This window comes from Micropterus salmoides, unplaced genomic scaffold (assembly GCF_014851395.1).
Source record: "Micropterus salmoides isolate LMB-PRFRI ecotype aquatic unplaced genomic scaffold, ASM1485139v1 Ms_hic_scaffold_4311, whole genome shotgun sequence".
Classification (NCBI taxonomy): domain Eukaryota; kingdom Metazoa; phylum Chordata; class Actinopteri; order Centrarchiformes; family Centrarchidae; genus Micropterus; species Micropterus salmoides.
This window is the reverse complement of record NW_024043720.1, coordinates 1-25,000: the sequence shown is the minus strand read 5'-3', so window position 1 is coordinate 25,000 and position 25,000 is coordinate 1. Positions and strand designations below refer to the sequence as shown.

At 38.9% G+C, this 25,000-nt stretch overlaps 2 protein-coding genes across 3 annotated transcripts; one reads left to right on the top strand and one right to left on the bottom strand.

Annotated features, from left to right (window-relative positions):
- Window positions 1–1,277: 1,277 nt before the first annotated feature.
- Window positions 1,278–8,947, bottom strand: LOC119887754 (atlastin-1-like). Its single transcript, XM_038698387.1, has 12 exons — window positions 8,649–8,947; window positions 6,684–6,934; window positions 6,265–6,399; window positions 5,637–5,741; window positions 4,905–4,955; window positions 4,538–4,594; window positions 4,158–4,250; window positions 3,839–3,977; window positions 2,567–2,694; window positions 2,270–2,326; window positions 1,835–1,906; window positions 1,278–1,736 (listed from the first exon to the last, which is right to left on the bottom strand). Exons 1-12 carry the CDS (start codon window positions 8,680–8,682, stop codon window positions 1,278–1,280), a joined length of 1,581 nt encoding a protein of 526 aa, XP_038554315.1. The 5' UTR covers window positions 8,683–8,947.
- A 1,460-nt stretch (window positions 8,948–10,407) lies between these two features.
- On the top strand, window positions 10,408–24,997 carry LOC119887755 (mitogen-activated protein kinase kinase kinase kinase 5; the record flags this gene model as incomplete). Of its 2 annotated transcripts, XM_038698389.1 has the most annotated exon segments (13): window positions 10,408–10,833; window positions 11,268–11,500; window positions 12,852–12,890; window positions 15,904–15,961; window positions 20,572–20,662; window positions 21,689–21,753; window positions 21,894–21,949; window positions 22,042–22,089; window positions 22,863–22,905; window positions 23,007–23,079; window positions 24,350–24,481; window positions 24,740–24,802; window positions 24,916–24,997. In XM_038698389.1, coding segments are annotated over 9 exon segments (618 nt in total), but the record flags the coding sequence as incomplete, so codon positions are not given.
- Between the last annotated feature and the right edge of the window lie 3 nt (window positions 24,998–25,000).

Sequence of the window (25,000 nt, the reverse complement as noted above, 5' to 3'; positions counted from 1 at the left end):
TTGATTAGTCAATTGAAAGGAATTGGAATTGAAAGGACCTAGCATCAGTTTTTATAATTGTGTAATTGATTAATTGCGAAAATAAGCAGAATATGTGCTGAAAATAGTTATTGACCATAATGTTGACATAACCAAACACTTTGATGGCTCCATGATTTAATTAAGTTTACAGTTTGTGATTCCTCTTCATCCATTGTGAGTAAATCAGCGTTCTTCCATCACTGGTAAACAGACAGGATTTGTTTCATTGTCATTTAATGCGTATCTTAAATCAATAGATAGTACTGAAAGGATTAGTCCATTCATCAAATTGCAAGCTATTGTGATTATCAATCATTTAAGTCATTAATCTCATTTCAGCTTCTCAAATGGAGAGATTTGCTGCTTTTCTTTGTTTAACATTGTTGTAAAGTGAACAACAAACAAGCCACCTTGAGAAGTCACAATCACTCTGGAAACTTGTGACAGACATTTGTTACTTTTTGTGACAATATATAGACTAATCAATTTTTTTAAATAATTGACATAGTGAAAAATTAAAGTTAGATACAGCTGTATATTTAGAATAGATTACTGCATGCTTTTCTACAATCCTCTTATGACAAATGGAGCTGATTTTTTTTTTGTTCAAAATGCAGCAGCCAGACTCCTAACTGGACATTTGATATTTTAAGATTAATTCTGATATAATGATTTTAAAGACCACCTTCTGAACGACAAAACCCTCAATAGATTGGCACAGTTTTCAGCGCCTGATATTAAACCATATATACCAGTACATCTTCAATGCTCTGTAAGTGCTCGATAGCTGGACTGTTATAGTGATTTTAACTCAGTTGAGAATTTTAAATCCAGTCCCAATACACACATCTCTCTTTAATATGGCTCTTGCAAGTCTACATGTTGTGCAAACATACAGTCTCATGTAAACTTATTTTTCACTTGAAGTAGTCACCTACTTAAGATCTGTTGATATGTTAATTTCTCTTAATGTTTTTGTGTCGGAGGACCCCCTTGAAAATGAAATTGTGCTGGGGGGGGGGGGGGGGGTATTTAATCTGTATATTTTGTGTATCTATGTTTGTCTGTATGTGGAAATGCCAATACTTGCATTTTATGCATATGGCTGTGCCCACATAAAGATGTTTTTATAATTGTTTATTGTGTGCAAAGACTCTTGCTGGTGATTTTGCATTATTAATGAAATTAACTTGAACTTGATGATTATTAATTCAAATATTGATTAAGTTAGACAGCCAGATTTGTTCTTAACTTCATTAATGTCTATGTCTTTGTTTAATTACCTGGTCCCAGAGTGCACCGGCCACCTGATCGATGACGGCGCCGAGTTCTCTGTATTCCCCAGAGTACCGGATGTAGGCCCAGGTGCAGAGAGTGATCAATGCCAGACCCAGGATCATGTTACACAAGCTGGCAATGATGTCCACGCCCACAAAGCCTGTGATGCCTGCGGCCACGTACATGACAAAGATGACCACAAACAGGGTGGCCGGCGTGCGGGCTGCGTGGAAAATGTTCTTGGAGTCATTGTGCTTGATGTACTGGACAAACACCTCGTCAATTTCTCCCTCCAGCTGCTGCAGGTAGCGGCGGCTGAACTCCTCGCCTCCCATCTTCTTCACTCCCCGAAAAACCTGCAGTGCCTCCTCTCTGATGGCGCTGTGTCGGGCCTGCAGCTCGCTGGGGGCCAGGAAGGGCCGGTCACCCCCACAAACCTGGGAACGAGGAGAAGGAGAGGGTTAATGAAGAAGGATTCGACAGATGGTGGACAGTTTGGGATTTTCTTGAAAATCAGGTTTACATTTCCACTTACCCCCTCCATTTTCTTGTTATACAGATCCTTTGCAGCCGCTACTGCTGCCAAATTATTGGCTTCTGCTGTGGCCTGAGAGCAAGCAGATGGAAATACAGTGATCACTTATTTTAAGGTAATATTAGGTAAGACAAAATAAGAGGAACTTTATTGATCCGACACATGGAAATGTATCAGCAGAAGTACAAGAAGAGATGCTTAGAAAAGTAACTTTAAAAACTTTTAAAAACTAGAATACTACATATATACATGTATACAAATACAACATGAAAATACTATATACACCTGTGGATGTACTCTTAAGTCTCAGTTAGTAATGTGATGATCCATTGTGATGAACATAAATTGTAACGTTAAAGTGTATTGAGACAAAGGAAGTTGCAATTAAACATGAAATACAAACCTTCTACTAGAAAGACCATGAATAAAATGTACCTGCAGCATGGATTTTGGATGTGGCAGCTCTTCACCTTGGTATATTTTGATGTATGCCTGAAATAAACAAAGGCATGACAAAAAGCATTAAAAGTAACAGGACTGGTTAAATCATCAGGTAATATAAATTTGTTGGATTGAGTCACAGCCATGTGCAGAAACTCAGAGTTTAACAGTTACTAATATACATAACAAAAGACAGACTTTTAACTATAAAGATAAAATACCTCAAAACCAATATCAATATTCAAAGAAACTACAGTGTTGGCTCATATTAACGGGGTCTTTTGTTCTGACCTTGAAGTACTCCACCAGTCCTCTGCAGGTGATTTTGCTGCCATTGATCTCCTTCACATCGATGTTACGAGGACTGAGGAGCCAGGGGACCAGAACCTTCAGGTTGTTCAAAAAATCACCATCGATCTCTAAATGGGAAAGAGAGGAAACAGCTGGTGAGGGTATACAGTCTGTGATGAAATTCAACAGTGGTTGCTAAGTTATATCCAGTTTGTGGTGGTACACGCAGTAGTCCAGGAAAATAAACGGATAAGATCAGCAATTCAGAGCAGCACAAACTGTGAGACACAAAACAGCTTGTTTTCTCCCGGGTGCTGTTTCTCCCAAACTCCAGTGCATCACCTGCTCCTGGACAATTCATAATTGAAAAAACTCAACCCTTTCATATTTTTAGCTATTTCTAGAATTTAGGCAGTTATTTAGATTTTTAGTTTATGGCTGCAATGGATTGGCGACCTGTCTAGGGTGTAACCCTCCTTTCGCCCGGTGCCAGCTGGGATTGGCTCCAGCCCCCCACGACCATGTACGCAGGATAAGCGGTTGACGATGGATGGATGGATGGATGGATATGTGTTTATGATACTAATAAAAGTACTAATGCCTTATATATTTTGCAACCTGGCGGATCCTACCTCAGAACCAAACGGCCAAATTTATTTGTTCTTCTTATTCATACAAGTTTATTGTAAATAGTACATTTGTGCAGTACCTACACTCAAATATTCCCTATTTACACCATTTCAGATTCTACACATCTGACTTTTTATCAAGACTAAAAGTCTACAGCCCTGCTAACATGCTCACATTGACAATACAAACACACTGATGTTTACTGATTAACAACAGTGCTTGTTAATCATGTTAGCATGCTAACATTAGCACTAAACACAAAGTACAGCTGAGGCTGATGGGAATGTCTTTAGTGCTTGCAAAATCAAAGTACTGTATTGGACAATTCAAATTTTTGACCGGATGATAGATGAAAGGTCATGGGGTTGCCGAAGTTATTAGAATCTATCCTATTGGGAAACATTTATGTCTATACCAAATGTCATGAGAATCCCTCCAATAGACTTTTCACAAAAAACAAAAATGTATGAGTTTCATAAATCCTGTGTGTTGTAAATGTACTTTGCCAAAAGGTGTCTCATTGAAATGCTTTAAAACCTGACTTTGAAGATCACTTAAGTTTAGAAACCTTTGACCTTTGAATTCTGTGTTAATTTAAGACTGAATGAAATAATCACATGTAATAAGACAGAGGAAGTGTACCTGTAATTCTTCCATCAAAGTGTGGGTTGGTGGCCACTTTGAGGCCCGGGTGAGGCATCAGGAAACAGGAGATGTTGGTGAAGCAGGAGTGGATGTGTTTACGCACGTTCTGCAGCTCTTCGTGCTGGTTCTCTGAGATCTATACCACAAACATGACCGCATGTATCAGGTTTTAGATGTGCCTTAGTTAGGTTTAGTTAGCCTCATGTGGATCTGTACAGCGACTGTTTAAAACTGCCCTTTCACCATCACAGCAGAGAAAACTGACGTGACAGGACTGAAGATGAATTGACCTTCAGGAAAATGGGTGACAACTGACCTTCAGTCGCTTCTCGAGGAACTTCATGCCTCCCTCCTGTCCATAAGGAAACTCATATGGAAAGCTCCAGTCTCGAACGAGGAAAATCATGGACTATGGGGGGAAAAAGCTACCATGTGACACAAGGATGTGTGCATAAACAGTATAATTTATTTGTAGCAGTTTGAGTACCAGACAACTGTTCACTTTCAAATTATTTTCAGTGATTCAGTGACTTTCCACCACTTATTAAATTTCCTTACATAACAAACCTAAATACAATATTTCAAGATGCTTCAAACAAACACCAGTAATAATGTGTAAATGTCATTTCCTGACATTTGGATGCAATCAGCACAGTGTTGTAAATCCATCCAGCAAGAGGAAATGATGTACAGTACCTGGAATGGTTTGAGGAAAGTCTCCTCCATAGCTAGTCTGCCGTACTCTGTGAAAAGCTGAAATATAGGCAAAGGATAAGACAAAACCAGTGAGGATTTGAATGTTGTGATTAAGTACCACAGTCATTTTTATAAAAGACCAACAGGATTGTTTGGACCACTTGGATACTGAAGAAATTCTATGGGAGCACATAAATTCAAAAATCGAATACATCTATTAGTCTGTTTAAATGGTATTTCTTCTGTTTCTGCTGTAAGTCAACACATAAAGCCAAATACTAATATGCATGTGTGGCTGGCAATAAGTGTTCAATCTGGATCTTTGAGCTCTCAATTATGCATTAGTGTTGCCACTTGACAACATTACCTGCAAATGCTGAAGGTCATCCTCTTGTACATTCTGTGAGATGTTGTAAACCTGAAATAGATCATTAGTTTATCGTATCATTTCTTTAAAGCACTTAGTATGTAGTACATCTAATTATTAAACCATTCTTGAGTATGAAAAAAAGGAAAAAAACAGTCAATGAGCAAACAAGACAAAAAAATCTACAGCCATGATAGCAGTTCTGTGTGGCTGTATTTCGGTACAACAGTGTTTTGAGCTAAAATCATCGCCATGCTAACATGCTCACAATGGCAGTGCTAACAAGCTAATATTAAGCAGGTAAAATGTTTACCATGTTTACCGTCTGAGTTTGGTGTTAGCATGCTAACATTTGCTAATTAGCAGTCAACACAAAGTATAGCTGAGGCTGATGGGAATGTCATTAGTTTTGCAAATATTTGGTCATAAGTATTTGACAAATTAAAATTTTGACCTGACGATGGCGCTATAGCAAAAATAAAGGGATCACCAGAGTGATTAGTCAGGAGATGACCAGTTATTAAGATTCGTTCTCTGGGGACCATGACCAAAATGTCATGGCAATCCATCCAACAGTCATTAAGATATAAGTCTTGACCAAAGTGTTACACAAGCTGACCATCCCTAGAACTCTCTCTGACTAAAAATACAAACCTATATTCATTCACATAAATCTGCAATTATGCATAGTAAAGTAAAGCTGGGATTAGATCAAGGTGGAAGTCGCTGTACCTGCATGGAGCTTATCATGGTGCTCAAGGCGAATACAGTGGCTGAATCCCTCAGCGTTGACTGGCTGTCAAACGTGCCTTGTGTGTCCATTAGCAATACAGCGACCTGTGAAATGAAACAGACAAAGACACTGACCTGTGCTGCACAGTAGTCTTAACATTTCACATGCCTGTAATGCGCCGAGGAAAGTGATTGTAATAGAGTGTGTGTGTGTGTGTGGGGGGGGGGGGTTAGAGAAGTGCTGGAAGTCCTTTTGTGGCAGGAAACATAATCAGAAATTATCTGAGCTCATCAGCTACTTGATTTAGCTTTGAATGCATATTTAAATGGAGACAAGATGTTGAAAGGGCCACACCTACTCTGATTTAAAAAATAACAAAAGTACAATAATCTGTGCAGACTAAAGATGAGAGACATTTTGCTGATGTAGGCCAAAAAGAATCTGGTTAGAAGTGTTTGAATACAATAATGGCATCTTTACAGTTAACCGACCAAAGTGTTGTTTTACTGAGCAGCTTCTAACTGTGAATGTGTGTAGGCTAACTATATAAATATAAAAAACCTTTGTACCAGGTTGTAATAGTCTACTCTGTCCAGCTACAGAATGGTATACAGTCACAGACTTCACCTTTCTTCCATCTGGCTTGTCCACCAGGAAGACCTCACTCCAGATCTGGATCCCGGTGGTCTCCCTCTCTGAGCCCCCCCTCCAGGAGAAGCCGGTCAGAGGCTCGTCTGCATCTCCGAGCCAGCCTTCAGATGCCTAAGCACAATCGGTTTAGAAGTGTTAGTAGAATGGTTTAACTATCTTTTATACTTTTTAATTAAATGTGGGAAATACCCCGAACCCTATAACCCTGACAAGATTGAATTTCTTTGAGACAATAAAATTACAGAATATGAGCAAAATATAAGACACTGGCAGCCTAATTACAAAATTAGTGGTACTTCTTTTGGTCAAACCCCAATATACAAAAGTCAAAATGCAGTCATCACATTTAAAGTTTACCTTTGAACACTCCAGATTGCACAGAACTAGATACTTACGTGGTTGTACATGTAACGCAGCATGAAGTCCATGAGGAAGGACTTGCCCTTTCGGAAAGCTCCGGCCACAGAGATGGCCACCACCTCACGGTCCCTGACCTCCTCCGCTAGCAGGATGCGGCTCAGAGCCGCCTCATCCAGCTCGAAGGTGTGGTCGTCTTTGACCAGCAGTACTTGCACAGGCCGGGCTCGTCCGTCTGGCTCCTCCTCCTCTGAGCTCCAGTCATATACATTTTTGTCACCAAGGGACCCTGGAGGACAAGACAGATGGGAAAAACATTCAAAAAATGTAGTAGGAAGAAAGGGGAAGATCCTTAAAGAGGGGGAAATTAACCTTAAATAAACATATTTTCAACTTTGAATATGGTTGCATGCAGGGAAATGATAATCTTGATGATAAGTACTTTGCCTGCTGATATTTATCTACATAATTACAGCACTAATAGCACTGGAAAGTCAACTACAATGTTACTATGTGAGCGAGAGAACATCCGGAATCTATTCACAGTGATACGTAGCAAATTTAGTGGTCCATTAAGGAAGGAAACAGGAAAGTTGAGTCCATTATTCCTTTCTGTTAGCCCCAGATCAATAGCACGCTTGTTAATTCTAATAACGAATCACGCCATGCTATCCATCCCATCTGTTTGTATCCAATGAGATCATGTGCATTCACAGCCTTTTTCCAGAGCTTTCCAGGCAGTGACTCAGTGTGTTTCCAATCTCTGCTGTCTCATGTAGAGTGCACAAGCTGCATGACCGTCCTGTTGCAAAGATTGGGAAGATTTTAGCTTCCAAATCCCGTTTATGCAATGTGTGATTTATGCTGCAACAAACTTGTGTCTCACCATGTACGCTCTGCAAAGCACAGAATTATTTCTGTGGTAAAAAATAAAATAAAAAATCCTCACAAATATAACTCCTTCCAGTCTGAGTGGCTGTGATGTTGATTTTGAAGATGTACTTGCAAATTAAGTATTACAAAAGAACTGTGACAGATCAAGGTGTAGCAGGCAAAATTTGGTAGCATGCTAAAAGATTAATGCAGGGTGCCAAGAATGCACAGTGAATAATTTAAGGAGGAATCATCCAAGGTTTCGTCTCCGGCCCGAAGAGGACTGTCAGTTTGACTTCACATCTCCTGCAAAGGCCTCACCCGGGCCAGCACGAGCCTGCCTGGTTAACCTGATCATGTTGCTGCTGCCCTTAAAACAACCGAAGACGTCAGAAGCACTGCCTGCTCAAAGTGGGTCAGACCAGATAAACTCTCTAATGACACACAGCAGCATTTTCCCCCTTTTCCTCATCCTTGATACACTCATTCAGTCCTTCTCGCAGGCCTGTATTTAAAGTTAACATGAGCCATAGAGTGATATCAGTGATAATTAGGATGCTGGTTATCATAATCATGGTGGTGGAGGTGATAATGATGATAGCAGTAATGATTGGTATAAACATGATTGTGATGAGAGTAGTGGCAAGCTATTTACTGATGCAATATTACATAATGTGATGCCAGATGCACCATACACCATCATAAGAGGCTCACTGTGATAAGCACAATAAAAGCAGAAGGTTATTTTCAGGCCTTTTGGGGCCTGGACTACCCCATTAGAGTATTTCCTGTTTGCTGATTGTTGAAAACTACGGGTTTTAACGGTGAAACATATTTTTATATTTTTTTTTTAATATAAAAGCTGTTCGCTTATGCTTGATTGAGCTATATCCATGCTGTGACAAACTGCAAACGGTCTATGTCTCACTACCAGTAACATTACACATTACCAGGATCAAAATAAATAGACACTGGTCACAGTTTTGTCGAAACGAAAGCAAATCATTCTTGGTGGAGTCTAAAATAAACATCTAATTGGCTGCATTGCTCACACCCTCGCCTCGACAGGAATAAAAAATGTATGTGCGTCAAGGAAAGCATGAAATATCAAATATTGTACGTACACTCACCCCAGCTGTCTCTGTCTTTACGGTGCTTCGCCATAATACTGTCCTTATAACCCTCTGTTTGTCTGTTAATGAACGACCCTAGTCGGTAGTCATGGGTGTCGGGGGTTGGGAGGATGCCCTAGCTCCACCAAAACGATGCTCGTATCGCAGAAGGATGATGGAGCTTTTATTCCCAGCGTGATGCAGGGCTCAGTCATGTAACGTTAGTCCAGGGGGCGCTGTTGTCTGTTGTTCCTACGTACTGTAAAGAAGCGGCTAAAATTAATTTGGTTCGCACATAATTTGGTTCGGACATAGTGTTAAAATGAGTGCAGCAACCGAGTAATAGTATGGGTGTTACAATTGGTGTCAAGTCTCTTTCATTCCGTCTGAAACTAAATGTTCAGCTTCCATCAGTAGGTGGCGGTAAGCACAAAGAGACTGGAACACATGCTGCATTCGCGTACTATCGGAAAAAAACAACAGAAATTACTATACTGGTATGTAGGACTTAATGGTGGTCTTATTAAAATCTTGAGTAAAACCAGTGGTGGAATGTATCTAAGTACATTTACTCAGATAAAATAATTTTGTAATACTTGAGTATTTCCATTTTATAATACTTTTAGAGGTGCATATTGTTCTTTTATACTACACTACATTAATTAGACAACGTTTTTCTGCTAGTTACTTTGAAGATTACGAATTACTAACAAAACGTAGGATCTTATAAAATACTAATAGTAATTTAAATTTGCCCCACCTCAACGCACTTCACAAGCAAAATACAAATTATACATTAATGCATCAGTATTATCAATCCATTAATGTAATAGATAATAAAATGATTAGTACAGCCCTGCGATGGACTGGCGACTAGTCCATGGTGTTCCCTGCCTATTAATACTTCCTTACTTGTTAGATATTGAATGCGGGAATGTTTTTACAGTGATAGTTTCCTTATTTTATTAGTAATTAAAAGTACTTCTACCACCACTAGTAAAAGTAGATAAATTAGAGACAAATTAAAGAAATACCCCATTACAAGTAAAAAAGTTTGCATTCAAAATTCTATTTAAGTAAAACTACAGAAGAAGGAGGCACTGTGCAGGCAAAATAGTCTCTGTCAAAAGTATTATTATTATTACTGAATAATTAACATGTAAGCAGCATTTTAATGTTGTAGCTGGCCAAGGTTGAGCTTATTGCACCTATTTTATTATGTGTGGGTAGTTCATTTACTGTATGACCATGCATTATATTTTCTATTCTATTCTATTCATTCTAGGGTTTTAAAATCCTAATTGGCAAAGTAGGCTACCAAAGGAAGTGGGCTAAAAAGTATAGTATTTCGTTTTAATGTAGTAGAGTCAAAGTACAACATAGCAGAAAATTTAAATACTCACGTAAAATACAAGTACCTAAGGCTTAATTATAGTAGTTGGGTAAATTTTAAACTTTTCACCATTAAACACTGAGCATGTCAGATTTTTCCCTGATCCTTGTGAAATGCATGGCCTGCAACCGAAACCCCTACAAGTAGGTTTGTGTAAAACAATTTACAATAACTGTCAAATGTCAATTGCATTCTTGTTATGCTACTGCCAAACTAAAAAAGCAATTCTCTATAGTTACACTTTTGTTTCATGCTCCCTGTTGTAATTATTTCACTATTACTTCCCTGACTTGACTGTGGGACCAGGCATTTTGCATTGTATTGATTTTTCTGTCGAGGCGTTGTGTTAGTCTTAAGACAGTTAGATCTCCCGAGGAGTTCTTGAACGCAACATCCTGTAACTGCGACTCCTCCGCAGAGATTAGCAGTAAGACTGTTGCTTTTTTCCGTGCAATTTTTTGTTGTTGAATAAATTTTATGAGTAATACTTCACAATATTAATTTAGTTTACCGTCAATCTTTTACACACGAGTCGGAGACTTCTCTGAAACTGTCAGCAGGGGGAAATGACAGGTCAACGGCTAAACTTAATGCGAGGACTGAACGCGGCTGTAACGTCTGTGCTGCCGTTGCACTGAAAGAGACCGGATCGAACAGCAGCACACAACTCAAGTTTATTACTGTTTCCTCCATAACAAAAGGGACGTTTTTCCTCTCTGTGTGTTTATTCGACGCCATCGTACGGTTAAAGGCCCCCGAAAAGATTTAAAATGCAAGACGTGCTCATCAACAGCATTTGTATTGTAAAAGGTAGGCACGGTTGAAGTTAGAACCAGTAGTGACGCTAAGTTAACCTCTGCTAATAGTTAGCATTAGCTGTTAGCTGACTTGCCTGGATGCTAAAGCCCCTAACTCACCCTATCATAGTAATGTTAAACCGGGCTCCGGCTATTTGCTGGAGTGACCAACAGTGTACATGTTAACGTTATTTACAAGCTAATGTTATTTTAGTGGTCGTTGCTTTGTTATTTGAGCTCTAAGTAACTTTAATTTTAGTTGTAGTTGAGAAACAGGCTAAGTTGCTGTTGACAGATGTCACACATTGTGCCAGAATATCAATGTCCTCATCTGTTCTGTTGCTGTTGGCGCATAAGATTACATGTTGCTGGTTTTTATTAAAGTTACTTTAAGGTGTTTTTTTTTAACACTTTCTTCCCCAAACTTTAATTATGTCTCTCCATCAGGACATGGAGCACGGAGAAGGACTGTCTGAATAACAGCGATCAGGATTATATACTATTCGGCACCGTTGCTTCATCAAACCACCGCTTCCAGATTTGATCAACTAAATGTAAAGGATCTTTTGGTTCAAGCTACCATGGCTAAGCCAAGCGGTGAAATCCAGAGAAGGAACCCTCAGCATGACTTTGAGCTCATTCAGAGGGTGGGAAGTGGCACATATGGAGACGTGTACAAGGTAAAGTGAAGTTTTTTGTTCCCACAGCCTGTCACCAGATCTGGAGATACCTTGGCATGTGGCAAGCACATTTGACAGTAGCTTTTGAATGAGGGCCAAGTTCTACATCCATTGCTATAATCTTCAGCTACAGAAACAACTGTAGTTGATACCACATTGCATAAGGAGCTAAGAGTGGTAATCGAATTGTAACTTACCTTACTGTACTGTCACCTGAAATAAGCTGGGTAATTTAGTGAGATATAAAACAGTGTTGTTTAGAGCTGCACCGTTTGGTTTATTGATTGATAAGTTGAAAAATAAGTCATCTGCCACTGTTTTTGTAATTGATTCATTTATTCAGTGAAATGCTTAACATTTGCAGGTTCCAGCTTCTCAAGCATGAGAATTTACTAAATTTTTTTGGTCATATATATATTATTGTAAATCAAATATATTTGGACTTTGGACTATAGATCAGACAATTCCATCAATTTGAACATGTCACTTTGGGCTTTGGGAAGCTATGATGAGCATTTTATTCTATTTTTTAACATTTCATCGACTAAACAAAGTAATTGATCAAGATTATAATCTGCAGATTAATCAGAAATATAAAAAATAATTGCAGACCTACTATTGTTTGTTTATTTGATTTTGGTTTCAGTAAGATTGTGCAGTTGTCTTTTCCTGGTTGTGCCAGCTGCATTATAGTTAACTGAAACAATTTCCTGAACTCGTTTGACTGTTCAGCCTGAGTGAAATGAACAGTGAATGCTTGTCTATTTCCACATCAATTTGTCTATTTGCGGTGGAGACCATGTCACCCATCCCTAGTCTAAAGCAACAGTATTAAATCAGCTGTAGGCATACCCCAAAGTGGATATTTGCTTACTTTCCATTGTTGAGTAATGTTGCTTCTATTGAACATAGCTCTTAATATTGATGTGCAGGCCATAATCAGATACATATTGCCAGACTATCTATCTAACTAGACTGGAAAAAGAAGAACCATTCATGTACTATATTTATTTGCAGTTTCATCCAATTTTTTACCTCAGATGAAACTAGGTAAGAGTGCAGTCATTTCCCCTCACAGATGGCAACATTTGCAATCATTCACACACCTCTGTCTCATAGCAGCTCAAAAGGCAGAAAATAAATTCATATTACCAAGTTATACTATTACAGACTATTGCATAAAATTTTACTTCATGGCTATGTTAGTATCAAGTAGATGCAGTGTTGAAGGAGAGTTACTGTAGGTGAGATTGTAAATTCTTCATTGGCATGTACTGGAGCGATACATGGCACTGTGCTCCTGTAAATTTGCACAAACATGTTATCTGTTTTTTTTTTTGTTTTTTTTCAGATATGAGAAAAATGGCAATCAAAAGAAAGTCTAAACAAGGTAGTTCATCCAAAGCTGCCCATTGGCTGCAGCGGTGTGTGTTTTGCTAGAGAATGTTCTTGTTCATCCATCTGCCGCCGATAAACAGACGACCCATCTGATCCAGAGTGTGATAGTTCAGGCAGCGTGTCATGGTCCCTCTCCATACAAAGCCTCTCTGGCCAGCCCCCCACCCCCAGACAGGCCACCGGTGGAATGCTGCGCCTGGTATTCTCCCACAGCTTGCAGGCTGACGGCTGCAGGGCTGAAATATGATCAGGCCCCTGTCTAAACATGCGTTTCACTATGGGTGTGTTCTAGGTCCCACTGACAGCAGAAACACCTCAAATTGGGAAAAGTCCTCCTTTAGCCTGCTGTGCTCAGTTGAATTTTAATGTGCACAGCATTTATTGCCTTGAATGATTTATTACATCTGATTATTATTAATTTTAGAATCCCATGCTTATTTTTTATTACTGGTGATTTATTTATCTTCATCAGACCCTTGGCTCTCATTTGTTGTTATAATGTCACTTTATATGCTGAAACGTTTTGAATTGGTACCTTTTAAAGAGTTACTACACATTATGTACCTAACGCTAATTATTTGTACAAGGGAGTATGAAATGCAACAGATAATACCTGCAGAAAGTCAGTAATGTAGGTGAGTGGAGTACTGATACTGGCTCTGCGTCTGTCACTGTTTGTGTCAAAGAAGGAACCAAGGAATCCGGCACACTGTCAGTCACTTGTACTCACTTTATTAACTATATTTTGGTTTAGAGTTTTAAAGATTTCTTGGTCCTACACACTTCAAAAAGCCTTTATAGTGTGCAAGAACTTACTTGTAAAAGTTGGAAATATTTTCCTAGTTATTGTTAAGTCGGTGTCTAACATTCTCACTCATTCTAGTGGATCCGTAGATCTATGTAGACACCTGTTTTTCCCTCAGCCTGACACGGTGATTGATCTTGTGTCAGATCTTGCCTCTTTAGAGGTCTGTTACATGCCAGACTGCTCATTCCTTTGGTTAAAGGTTTTAAAGCTGTGTCATCTGCCACATCCCATATTTGAACATTCAGATCAGAACTTCCCCTTTCTGGGTTTAATTCTCAGGTTTGCTTTAGCCACTTCAGGAAATGTAAAGCTAGACACAGGTTGTAAGCATGTTTGGACCATAGTACAGTACACTTCCCTGTGTGAAATATTTTTTTTGTAAAATAGTTTTCTGTTATGTGTTTGTGTGCAGGACAAGTTTTAAGCTTTGTGTGGTATGCTTTTTAGGTATATGTATGAATCACCAGCACATTCCCTGTGTTGACGGTTTTATGGTTTACGGTTGATTTAGCTGCTCATCCCTTCTCTTCACTCCCACAGATTAGGGAGCATCCCGTCTTGACCTGGATTTGAAAGTCAGTGCAACCTACTTCAAGACAGAAACGATGGATAGATATGTTTTTAAATCAAATGCAGTTGAGATGTTGGAATAATAAAATATCAAACTGTAAAAATGGTACAGCATAATAAATATACAGAAGAAAGAAAAAGAACATCACAAATGAACAAAATTATGCAACTCTTAAGATTAAGATTATGCAACTATGAGACTAAATCACGAGTCATCTACAGCAGGAATATTTAAAGGTTTACTGTCATAGTTCAGCTTCTCCCTGCTTACTAACGATGCCCATGGGTTGAACTAATGACCTCTGGTGATACTTCTTTAAGCAGACTTCAGGTTTTTAGTTGGTCTAGTGTGAACACATAGCAGAGGTAACTGGTTTGGCATTGCTTACATTAATGATGTTGAATCTGTCTGATGGAGGTGCTTCTGTTCGTATTCCACAGTTGAATGTCTTCACTCCACTACTCTCAGAAGCGAAAGGATCATCCAAATGACATTTATTGGTTTAATGCTTATGTAGGCCAAAACTGTAAAGGATGTCCAATCACAATACAGTTTCATGGTGGCTTTGATCCGTATTAACATAATAGCATCACACAGTTGCTGCAGATTTGTCGGCTGCACATCCATGATGCAAATTTTCTGTTCCACCACATCCCAATGGTGCACTTGAGTTCTGGTGACTGTGGAGGCCACTGGAATGCAGTGGATTCATTCAAGAAACCAGTTTGAGCTGATTTGAGCTTTGTGTCAAGTAGTAGTCATACAAGGCAGAATGGATCCATACGCCAAATTCTGAACCTACCATCTGAATGTCGCAGCTGAAATCGAGACCAGGCAACGTTTTTCCAATCTTCTGTTGTCCAATTTTGGTGAGCCTGTGTGAATTGTAGCCTCAGTTTCCTGTTCTTAGCTCACAGGAGTGGCACCCAGGGTGGTCTTCTGCTGCTGTAGCCCATCTGCTTCAAGGTTTGACGTGTTGTGTGTTCTGAGATGGTATTCTGCGTATCTTGGTTGTAACAAGTGGTTATTTGAGTAACTGTTGCCTTTCTGTCATCTCCAACCAGTCTGCCCATTCTCCTCTGACCTCTGACATTAACAAGGCATTTTTGTCCACACCACTGCCACTCACAGGATATTTTCCATTCTTTGTAAACCCTAGAGATGGTTGTGCATGAAAATCCCAGTAGATTAACAGTTTCTAAAATACTTGGACCAGCCTGTCTGGCACCAACAACCACGCCACGTTCAAAGTCACTTAAATCCCCTTTCTTCCCCATTCTGATACTCAGTTTTTACTTCAGCAAGTTGCCTTGATGCCTAAATGCATTGAGTTGCTGCCATGTGATTGGCTGGTTAGCTATTTGTGTTAATAAGCAATTAAATAGGTGTACCTAATAAAGTAGCCAGTGAGTGTAGAGAGCAGTTTTAAGTCACTTTTGCGGCAAAATCTCACATTTCCCTGTGACAAATGTTTGTGACTTAAGTGAATGATAGCTGATGATTATTTTTGGGAGGGTCGACTAATGAAGCTGCTGTTTTGGAGCACAAGTTACGATTGAAGCAGTGATAGTAACAGTATTGTGACAAGTGTAGCCTTGCTGACAGTTGTGCTGTTGTGTCTTTCAGGCTCGAAACATTCAAACTGGGGAGCTCGCAGCTGTGAAGATCATAAAGTTGGAGCCAGGTAAGAGCGACCTTCTCATTTTCTCAGTTTTTCCCATCACAGTGAGCAAAGAAATATGTTTTGCGAGTTTTCGTCAGAGCCAAATAATAAGGACAAGTCTGGAAAATAAGTCTGGTATTTTCCAGGGTTTTTAGAGGTATGCACAAAAAGTACTAAAAAGACAGAAAAAATATTGTGTACAGTGCCAGTACTCATGAACCCAAATATTTATGTGCTCATAGAACCAGTGTTGTTTTAAATATTTTGATCTTTTTTATTTGAATGATGATCTTTAGTTTATAGATAGCCATGGTCCTGCACTCTGGTCAGTACCCAAAATAACATCTAAAGTCTGAAAAAAGTACTTGTGGTAGTATTTGTAACAAACATTTCTTCCAACCGTATAATGATGTTTATATGATGACCTGGTGACAGAGGTCCGGAAGATCCAGATTAGTGGGATTACGATGACGGCTTTGTACAAGCGGGAACCAGACTGAGCTCAGCTGATAACAAGTCTGTGAAGGAAGAGATTCACTTCTGTTTTTCTCTTTCATTCATCATGTCACTGTTGGCTGGGAGTGAGAGCATGTGGGACTAGTGGAGTGTTTGTGTCTGAAGTTACACCTGGTGTTTTCCTCAGGTGTCATCTTGTTCTATAATTGAGCTGTAGTTTCAAAATGCATGTTTTTTTCCCCCCTTTTTTCAACTTCCTGATACATCTCAGGAGGTCTTGAGCTTTTATTTAAGGCATAGACATATTCCGCTGGAATAGTAGGAGGAGGGGGGATTAGCGTGTGTGCACATGTGTGTGCGTGATGCCGAGGATCATGGGTGCTTAGCTGTAAGATGGAAGAAAAGGCAGAAGAAGAAAAAAGGAAGCATTTCTCTTGAATGTTTGAGAATAAAAATTGTAAATCCACAATCTAGGGCTGCAAATTCAGATAGTTTTCATTATTGATTAATCTGCAGATAATTTTCTTGATCATTTGATTAGTTGTTTTTTCTATAACATGTCAAAAAATAAAGGAAAAATTTCCTCACAGTTCCCCCAGACCCCAAGTTGATGTCTTCAGGTTTTATTTTGTTTGAACAACAGTCCAAAACTCAAAGATATTAAATTTAGAATAATATAAAAGGCAGCCAATCCTCACATTGGAGAAGCTGCACAAGCTTTTTTGATTAAAAACATGACTTAAACAATTGATTATTTATATAATAATTTAATATAATTTCAACTCCAGCACACTCACTGATCTACATTCTTAATAAATAGGTAAAGGTAAAATATTAATTAAACAAATAAAAATACAGAAATAATTCACAGATGAAGAGTAAAAATGGGCATGCACTACATCATTTGCAAAGCCCTGGGTAGGTATTTGTATTTGCTGTGTTCATATTTGCTTTGTCTTTTTTTAAATCAAAAGAGGATTAACCCAGCTCAACCTGTACTGTTTAAGCAGGACTCACTTTACCTTTCCCCCTTTGCAAAAGTCGCTCCTTTCTGTACTTAAGGGAAACAGCTTCGGGTGGACCACAGAATCAAACAGGTTTGACCGGGAGGAGTGACTCTGTTATGAAGCAAGGGACAGGGAGAGAAAGGAGATGGGAGTGGTGAAGTCCTCTGGCTGCAGGGGCTCTAATGCACAGAGCAGGTTAATCTGATAAGTTGGATGTGCATGACCATTGAAGACCAAATTAGTGTTTGTCTGTACTCGCTGACTATTGAGCGGATTCTTTCACTTGTTGTACAAACTTTTTGTAGCAAATTCTTTTCAACACTCTGACGTCATCTCACTATACCTCTTTTCTTCATCTGCAGTTTTTGTTTGGATGTTGTTACTGTTCTCAAGAAGCTGGCGCCAAGTGGCATTTTCCTCTTAAATTCTGCTGCAAGCCATTTGGGTGTGGAACAATGTCTTGCATCCTGCATGCAATTACATTTATTTTCTATAAGCTGTTACAACAGATGCAAAAGCAGAAACTTTTTGAAGAGTTTTCAAATCTCCATGGATCACCTCGGATGGTTTCATTTTTAAACTTATTTTTTGTCAAATATGCAATTAAACTGACACCCATCAAAACATATTCATGTGAGGCTGTTCAACACTGAATAACAGGCCGAATTGAAACTTTTAGAGTGAGCAAGGATGTGTAAATTCAGAGAGCAGAGGGAAGCTCTCAGTCTGAGAGGAAGTGGCTACGTTTTAAGGCCTCAACACGCCAAGAAGAGAAGATTGTTTTGTTATGCTTTTTTTTTACCAAGCTCAGAGCCATGTCACTGAAATTACCCTTGCTCAAATATTTGTGGCTTCTTGAACATTTTCCTCTCTGTCAACAGATATCTTGAAAATGTTTGCGATCAACAGTAGTTCCCTTCTAATGTGAAAATGACACTAAATAAAATAACACTGTAATTACAGATGTAGTAATATGTAATTTTAACCTAACTGAGTTCCTCAAAGTGTGACTTTCTCTTAACATTTTATAATGTGGCGAACAACAAAGACTGTGGGAAATTGTCACATTCGTCATCATTAAAGCTGTGTGTTGAAGCTGTAAAGCAAAGAGACATTCAGTCCATCCTCATGCCACATTTAATTTTTACAGATTCAGACTGAAAATTATTGGCACTTCACCATAGCCTCTGTTTACATTCTTGAGCATACTGAATTTATTCTTGTTACAAACTTGTCAAGCATCTGTAACGAGAATAATAAAAAATAAATGGGCTTGATTAGCTTCTAGGAATAAATCACAGAAGCCGAGTCTCAGACAGACTCTGTCAGGGTGCTGTGTAAATGAGGGGAATCGCATGAAGAGGATTTAAGTTGGATGTATATTCCACTCACTGTATAAATTGCATATTCATAAAACATCCTACCACTGGTGACTCGCACTTCACTTAACGTTGCACAATCAACATTTCAGCTGGGTAAAAGCTGAAATATTTTTTGTGACATGTCTCCTCCCCTTGATTAATGAATAATAATTTTTGTCAACAAATCCCACGAAAAGACCAAGATACTTTCTAACTTAGCTACTCCACCCTTTAGCACTCATCACTAAGCCCATTGGATTCTATTGAAGATGTAAATCTCTAAAGGTAATAAATATATAGTTTTGTTTTAAGGGCTCAGTAATGTGACACAACATAGTTTTTTGTAAACATTTCTCAGACTGGAGTAAGCAATGCATTTGTTGGGGACTACTTTCAGATTCGGATCAATACACCTTTGGTGCTGTAGTGGCTAGTCAATACTTTTTGGACAATAATGGAGCTCTGTGGAAAGAAATGTGATGTTTCTAATATACTGAACAATTCATTAGGGACGCAGGTATAAAGCTATAGTTGAGACATCTACTAGTTATGTTATCTCAAGTCTTCTGATATCATTAAATACCCACAGAAGTAGCTGGGTAGAAATTCAAAGCTAATGGAAATTCACTGGTTTGTTGTTTATCAGCGGGACAGTTATACACGTGTTTGCATTCCAACCAGACTCTTAATTCAGACTCACGTGAGAGCCTAACCCCTCCCAGACAGACTGAAAAAAGGACTGCTGCAGGAGATTGCCTGACTGGGTGCAAACTGTTTGTGTACTCAGAAAACCCTCTGTGGTCCAGAATATATATCCATTTACCATGTTTACTTCCAAAGTTCAAATGCCCCTGTATCACTTTAATTAGGCTAGACCACAAGCCACCTGGTACAGTGTTTAGAGCTGCAGGGTATAGCACGGTGCAAGTCAAGAACTTGTTTTTGTCTTCAGGTCACAGCTAGTAGTTATGGCCAATATTTTAGTTATACTAATAATAATACTGTTTTACTTATAGGTGAGCAGAACTTACATGCTTAACCTTAAGCAGAAAAAAAGATTCAACAGGAATTTCCACCGCAAGTAATGTGCAGCTTTTTGGCAGGGATTGTATCCATTAAATGAGCATAACCTGGACTGATGCCTTTGATGACAGTCTGTTGATAGAACACTGAAGCTGGCAGAGTCTGGTAGATCTTAACCTCCTGTTAATGTATTCCAGGGCCGTGTCCCTGCTCAATTGGGAGCAGCTGGGCTTACATATTTTTGTCTTCTTACTTCCTACTGGTCGGATGTGTTCAAGTTCTCTGCTGATCTGGAGCCTGGGTATTAGTCTATACCACATAAACTTAAGTACAAGGTGTTCCTTCTGTTGTTATTGGCTGTTCTATAGCCTTCTGTATTTACAAAGATATGAAATATCAAATCATACAGTCAGGGGGAAATAATGGAAGCCTTTGTTCTGCGGTTTTGAGTTTGGCAAAGTAAAAGGAAAGATATAAGTTTTTCTTAAACTCTAAAGTTTAAGGCTTGCACAACCTTTGTATCATCTGAGATACTTTGAGTGGCGATTTTTGTCAAGATTTCAAATTCAAGGTTTTTTTTTCTAGTGTCAAAAACATTTTTAACAACAATTTTATTGTGTGGGTTTTGTAGGTATTGTAATTCCATGCTCGTAATCATCTTGTGAGGTGTTTTTTTCCAAAATGGAAAATATTGTGTCATTTAAAATATGTTTTAAATGAAAAAAAAAGTCCCTGAAAATGAAAATATAACTTGTGTCTGTGTGATTTCTCTCTCTGTTTCCAGGGGATGACTTTTCCATCATACAGCAGGAAATCTTCATGGTGAAGGAATGCATGCACCACAATATTGTGGCCTACTTTGGGAGCTACCTGTGGTAAGAGCCAACTTAAAATACTCCTGCTTTGTCATTTTAAAGTCAATATTTTGTCTTCTCTCACAGCCAGTCCAAGGGACAGCATTCAGGGAATTCATATGTTACCGTCAAAAGGATTTAACGAGCCACTGCCTGAAACTCTCATGACGTATTTAATAACTTAGTCACACCTGTGTGTGAAAGTATGACTCAGGGGCTTCAACTGGCTGACTGGTGCTCTTCTGTGCCAGGATTGGGCTCTTATGTTTAATGGAACCCGTGTTTTGTGGCTGGTGTCTGAGAGGAAGAAGGGCCGGTCCGCCCACCAATGCCTTCGACTTCCAGCAGGTTTAACTGGAATAAAAGGCTCTGATCTGTTTAATAAGGCTGTTAGTACAGTGAGGTGCACGTCTTATCGCAGCAGGCATGTCTTGCACAGTCTCGCCACACAGAGCACAAATGGTTAGTGTAAAATGTTAATGAGCACAACCATGCATTCATTATTATAAAACTGGATTAATTTTATTAGAAGAACGACTGTTTTATTTGGGGAAGTTCACGTTTCCTTTCAGACCTGTTTACTGACCTAAAATCATTTCCATGTCCAGCTAAAAGATGTGAAAAGTAGCACAGATATGATTAGGAATCTGGGGCATCATACAATATCACTGCCTCTGCTGGCCAAGTGTCACAGTTTGATCACAGTCACACAGACTTATTTTTAGAGCGTTGATATAATTCTTCAAATTGCCCCTCTCATATTGAACATCCAGTACAGCTAACTACAGAAGCACTAACTTTTGTTTATTGTTCACCTTTCTGCATAACTACATGTTGTTTATTCACATTTTTTAGTGAAGTGGTTTCATGAAGGTTTGCTGATCGGTACAGCTTAACTTGTCCAACAAGTGTGTAGAATTCTTGTGCTGCTTTTATTATGTTTAGCTACTTACTAAAATATGTGGCTAATTAGCTGTATAGTAAGTGTTTCTTGCTAACTGGCAAAGCAGCAGTTCCTAACATGATAATTTTCTGTACTTACATCAGTCGAGAGAAGCTTTGGATATGTATGGAGTACTGTGGTGGAGGATCTCTGCAGGACATTTATCATGGTGAGCTTTTCTCTAATTCATAATGAATAAGATGCAGTCATAAAATGGTTTGATACTGTTCATGCATTGTAAAAATCAATCTCTGCCTTAAAGCATTCTCCTGCAAACATGGAATTGTGAATTTAATTGTGTTGTTTTAGTTACGGGACCTCTCTCAGAGCTTCAGATAGCATATGTCTGCAGAGAGACCCTACAGGTAATTGTACATTTAAATATTTTTTCAATTAATATGCCAACATTTGGAATTTCAATTGAGTTCATTACAGGATACATTCATTTTCTTCACAGGGTTTAGAATATCTGCACAGCAAGGGCAAGATGCACCGTGACATCAAGGTATTATATCTTTTCTGTTGTGTTTTTGTTTTCTTTTAGCCTTAATTTAATCGTCAGGCCCACTCTTATGTGCCGCACACAGACACTTCGCCTCACGCCAAAACAGACAGGTTAATACTAATATCTTTAAGCAACAAATCTAAAAACATGAGAGAAAAGGACAGAGGTGAGCCTTACTGAAAGAGAAGCTGCAGCAGTAGCACAGCCTTAAAACAGTTATCAATGTAAATGCATATTTTGACTTCTGTCTGATGCAGCAGCCATGCAGAGGTGTGAACTGACGTCACAGGAAAAGGTTAGCCATGGATGTGCTTACTCAAAAGCATGTGACCAATGGTGTCGATTTTGTGGTTGGGCTGAAGTTGATCATGCCTGGTGCATGTACACAAGCTGGAGCCTCATTCTCATGTGTTATCGCCGAAGGTCAGGGCTAGACCTATTATCTTTACTCTACTCTATGCAGTGAGCGCTTCCTGTTTCCTCTACTCTCACCGCAGGATACCACCAGAGAGACAGTCACAGCCAACAGAAACATTGTGCGTGGAACTGTCAAAAAGCTGTGATATGGTGCAACTTTATTGGCAGTCAGATAAATAATAGATGTTACTGAGAAAGTTTAACACATAATTGGCACTTTGTTGTGAACTAGTTGAGCAACACATCAACACAGCTCAGTATCTTTAGCCTTGGTCTCCTGATGCTAAAATATTATAAGGGTCTCTTTTAATGTATTTTCTTGAAGTAAAATAAATGTTTATGGGATTTTTTAACAGGGTGCCAACATACTTCTTACAAACGACGGAGATGTGAAGTTAGGTAAGATGTGCTCTTTTGCATCTTAATTCTCAAGGACTTGAACTCCTTTTAATTCTATGTGGATTACATAATCTGAAAAGCCCTTTCAATCCTTGTTCCAGCTGACTTTGGAGTTGCAGCCAAAATAACAGCCACCATTGCCAAAAGAAAGTCCTTCATTGGAACACCTTATTGGTGAGTGACTTTGACAGGCTTTGTTGAAGGATTTTGTTTTTCCCCGAGTTAGTTTTATTCAGAGAAGCAGTGATTAAATACTTTCAATCAGATACTTAAACATTTTATCCAACACAATCTAGTTTGTGTTGACAAGGTGTACAAGTGGTTAGATAGATGCTTTACATGATAGATGAAGTTCAAACTCCCACAGCAGCCCAAGTGTTTCTGAGCAAGACTCCTTACCAGCTTGAGGCCTGCTGTGCTGTCACCAGTGTTGGGAGTAACGTGTTACAAAAGTAAAGCAATTAAAGTAATGTATTGCTTTTTGCTGTAACGTAGTAATGTAACACATTATCAAAAGAAAATGTGTAATATTACACCCCTTACAATCTCAGTTACGCTCATTACAACACATTTTAACCCGATATTAAGTGAAGTTTTGTTTTTTAATAATTCACACTGAGAAACATTTCAGCAGCTGAAAAACAAATCCATGAGTAAAAGAGTAACATTATTTCCTGTTGGTGGAATCCAATGGTCGAGACTGTAGACAGGGTGCAAACTATGGGGGAGCTCGGCTCCTCTTAACAAGACCGTAGCTCCCCTGATGTATCATACGTAAATAGATTTCTATAGGCTATGTGTTCGTGCTTTAACGAATTGCTTTCATGATTAGAGAGGCTGCTGTCAGTTCATCCTGACCGATTCTGTCGGTGGATTCAAATAATCAGTGATGTTATGCTGCCATACCTCGTGCGTAAATGCGCACACCCTCTTTCAGACGATTCATGCTATACCCCTCGTGCTATTAATCAGAAGTTTGTTTTTATAACAAAGACCCACCCGATAGGCGGATATAACTGCATATCACTAGAACCCACCTATGCAGCACATCTTACTATCAGAATAATGTGCCTATTAAATAGCAGTGAAAGTAACTCAAAAGTAACGCAAAAGTAGTATAAAGCATTACAATTCGGAGACAGTATTAATGTAATAAAACTAATTACTCAGACTAGCTAGTAATCTATAATGTATTACATTTTGGAAGTAACTTGCCCAACACTGGCTGTCGCTGACCTAAACACACCTTCAGTTCAAAGAGGGCTAATTGAGAGCCTTTAAGAGCAGTTTCCTGACCTAAAAAATTTTTTGCACTTTAATCTCATTATTAGTATCAATGTTGGTTTTTACTTTAAGGAGGCCTCCCTAACAAACATCATCCTTATCATCATTCATCCTTATTTTTGGAGAGTCATCAATGAATTATTGTCCTGAATTTGTGTAGGATGGCTCCAGAAGTAGCCGCAGTGGAGAAGAACGGCGGCTACAACCAGCTGTGTGATATCTGGGCTGTTGGCATTACCTCCATAGAGCTGGCAGAGCTACAGCCTCCAATGTTTGACCTACACCCGATGAGGTTTGTTTTACTTTCCTCAAAAATAATGTTTCAGAGCTTCCACAGATTAATCTTAGGCTACTTTCTGCTTTTGTGTTCCTCTAGTATTTCATCACATCTTTTGATTACTTGATTGGTCATTCTGTGTAATTCAAAGTACATTAAGGCTCATATTAGAAGAGATCGCGGGCCGTTTCATTCCTTTCTTTGGGGAAAGTATATTTCCTTCTTTAAGTCAGTCTAAACCACTCTTAATCCATGTTTTTTGTTTTTACTTAGGGCCTTGTTTTTGATGTCGAAGAGCAGCTTCCAGCCTCCGAAGCTAAAAGACAAAAATAAATGGTGAGTGACCCTCAATATTCTTTGAAATTACTATTCTGAAATTACTTTGACACTGGTCTTAGAGGATAATAGTGATTCTTATCGCATTAAAAGAAAATTATCTCCTTCCCCAGGTCCACTGCCTTCCATAACTTTGTCAAACTGTCTCTGACTAAGAACCCGAAAAAGAGGCCCACTGCAGAAAAACTACTTTCGGTA

Excerpts from the sequence above, each read along its gene's own strand:
- LOC119887754 (XM_038698387.1), bottom strand. The coding sequence starts at position 8,682 with ATGGCGAAGCACCGTAAAGACAGAGACAGCTGGG. Across the intron at positions 4,956-5,636 it reads CCATGATAAGCTCCATGCAG|GTTTACAACATCTCACAGAA; the intron begins GTACAGCGACTT and ends GATCTATTTCAG. Across the intron at positions 3,978-4,157 it reads TCCTCGAGAAGCGACTGAAG|ATCTCAGAGAACCAGCACGA; the intron begins GTCAGTTGTCAC and ends TTTGTGGTATAG.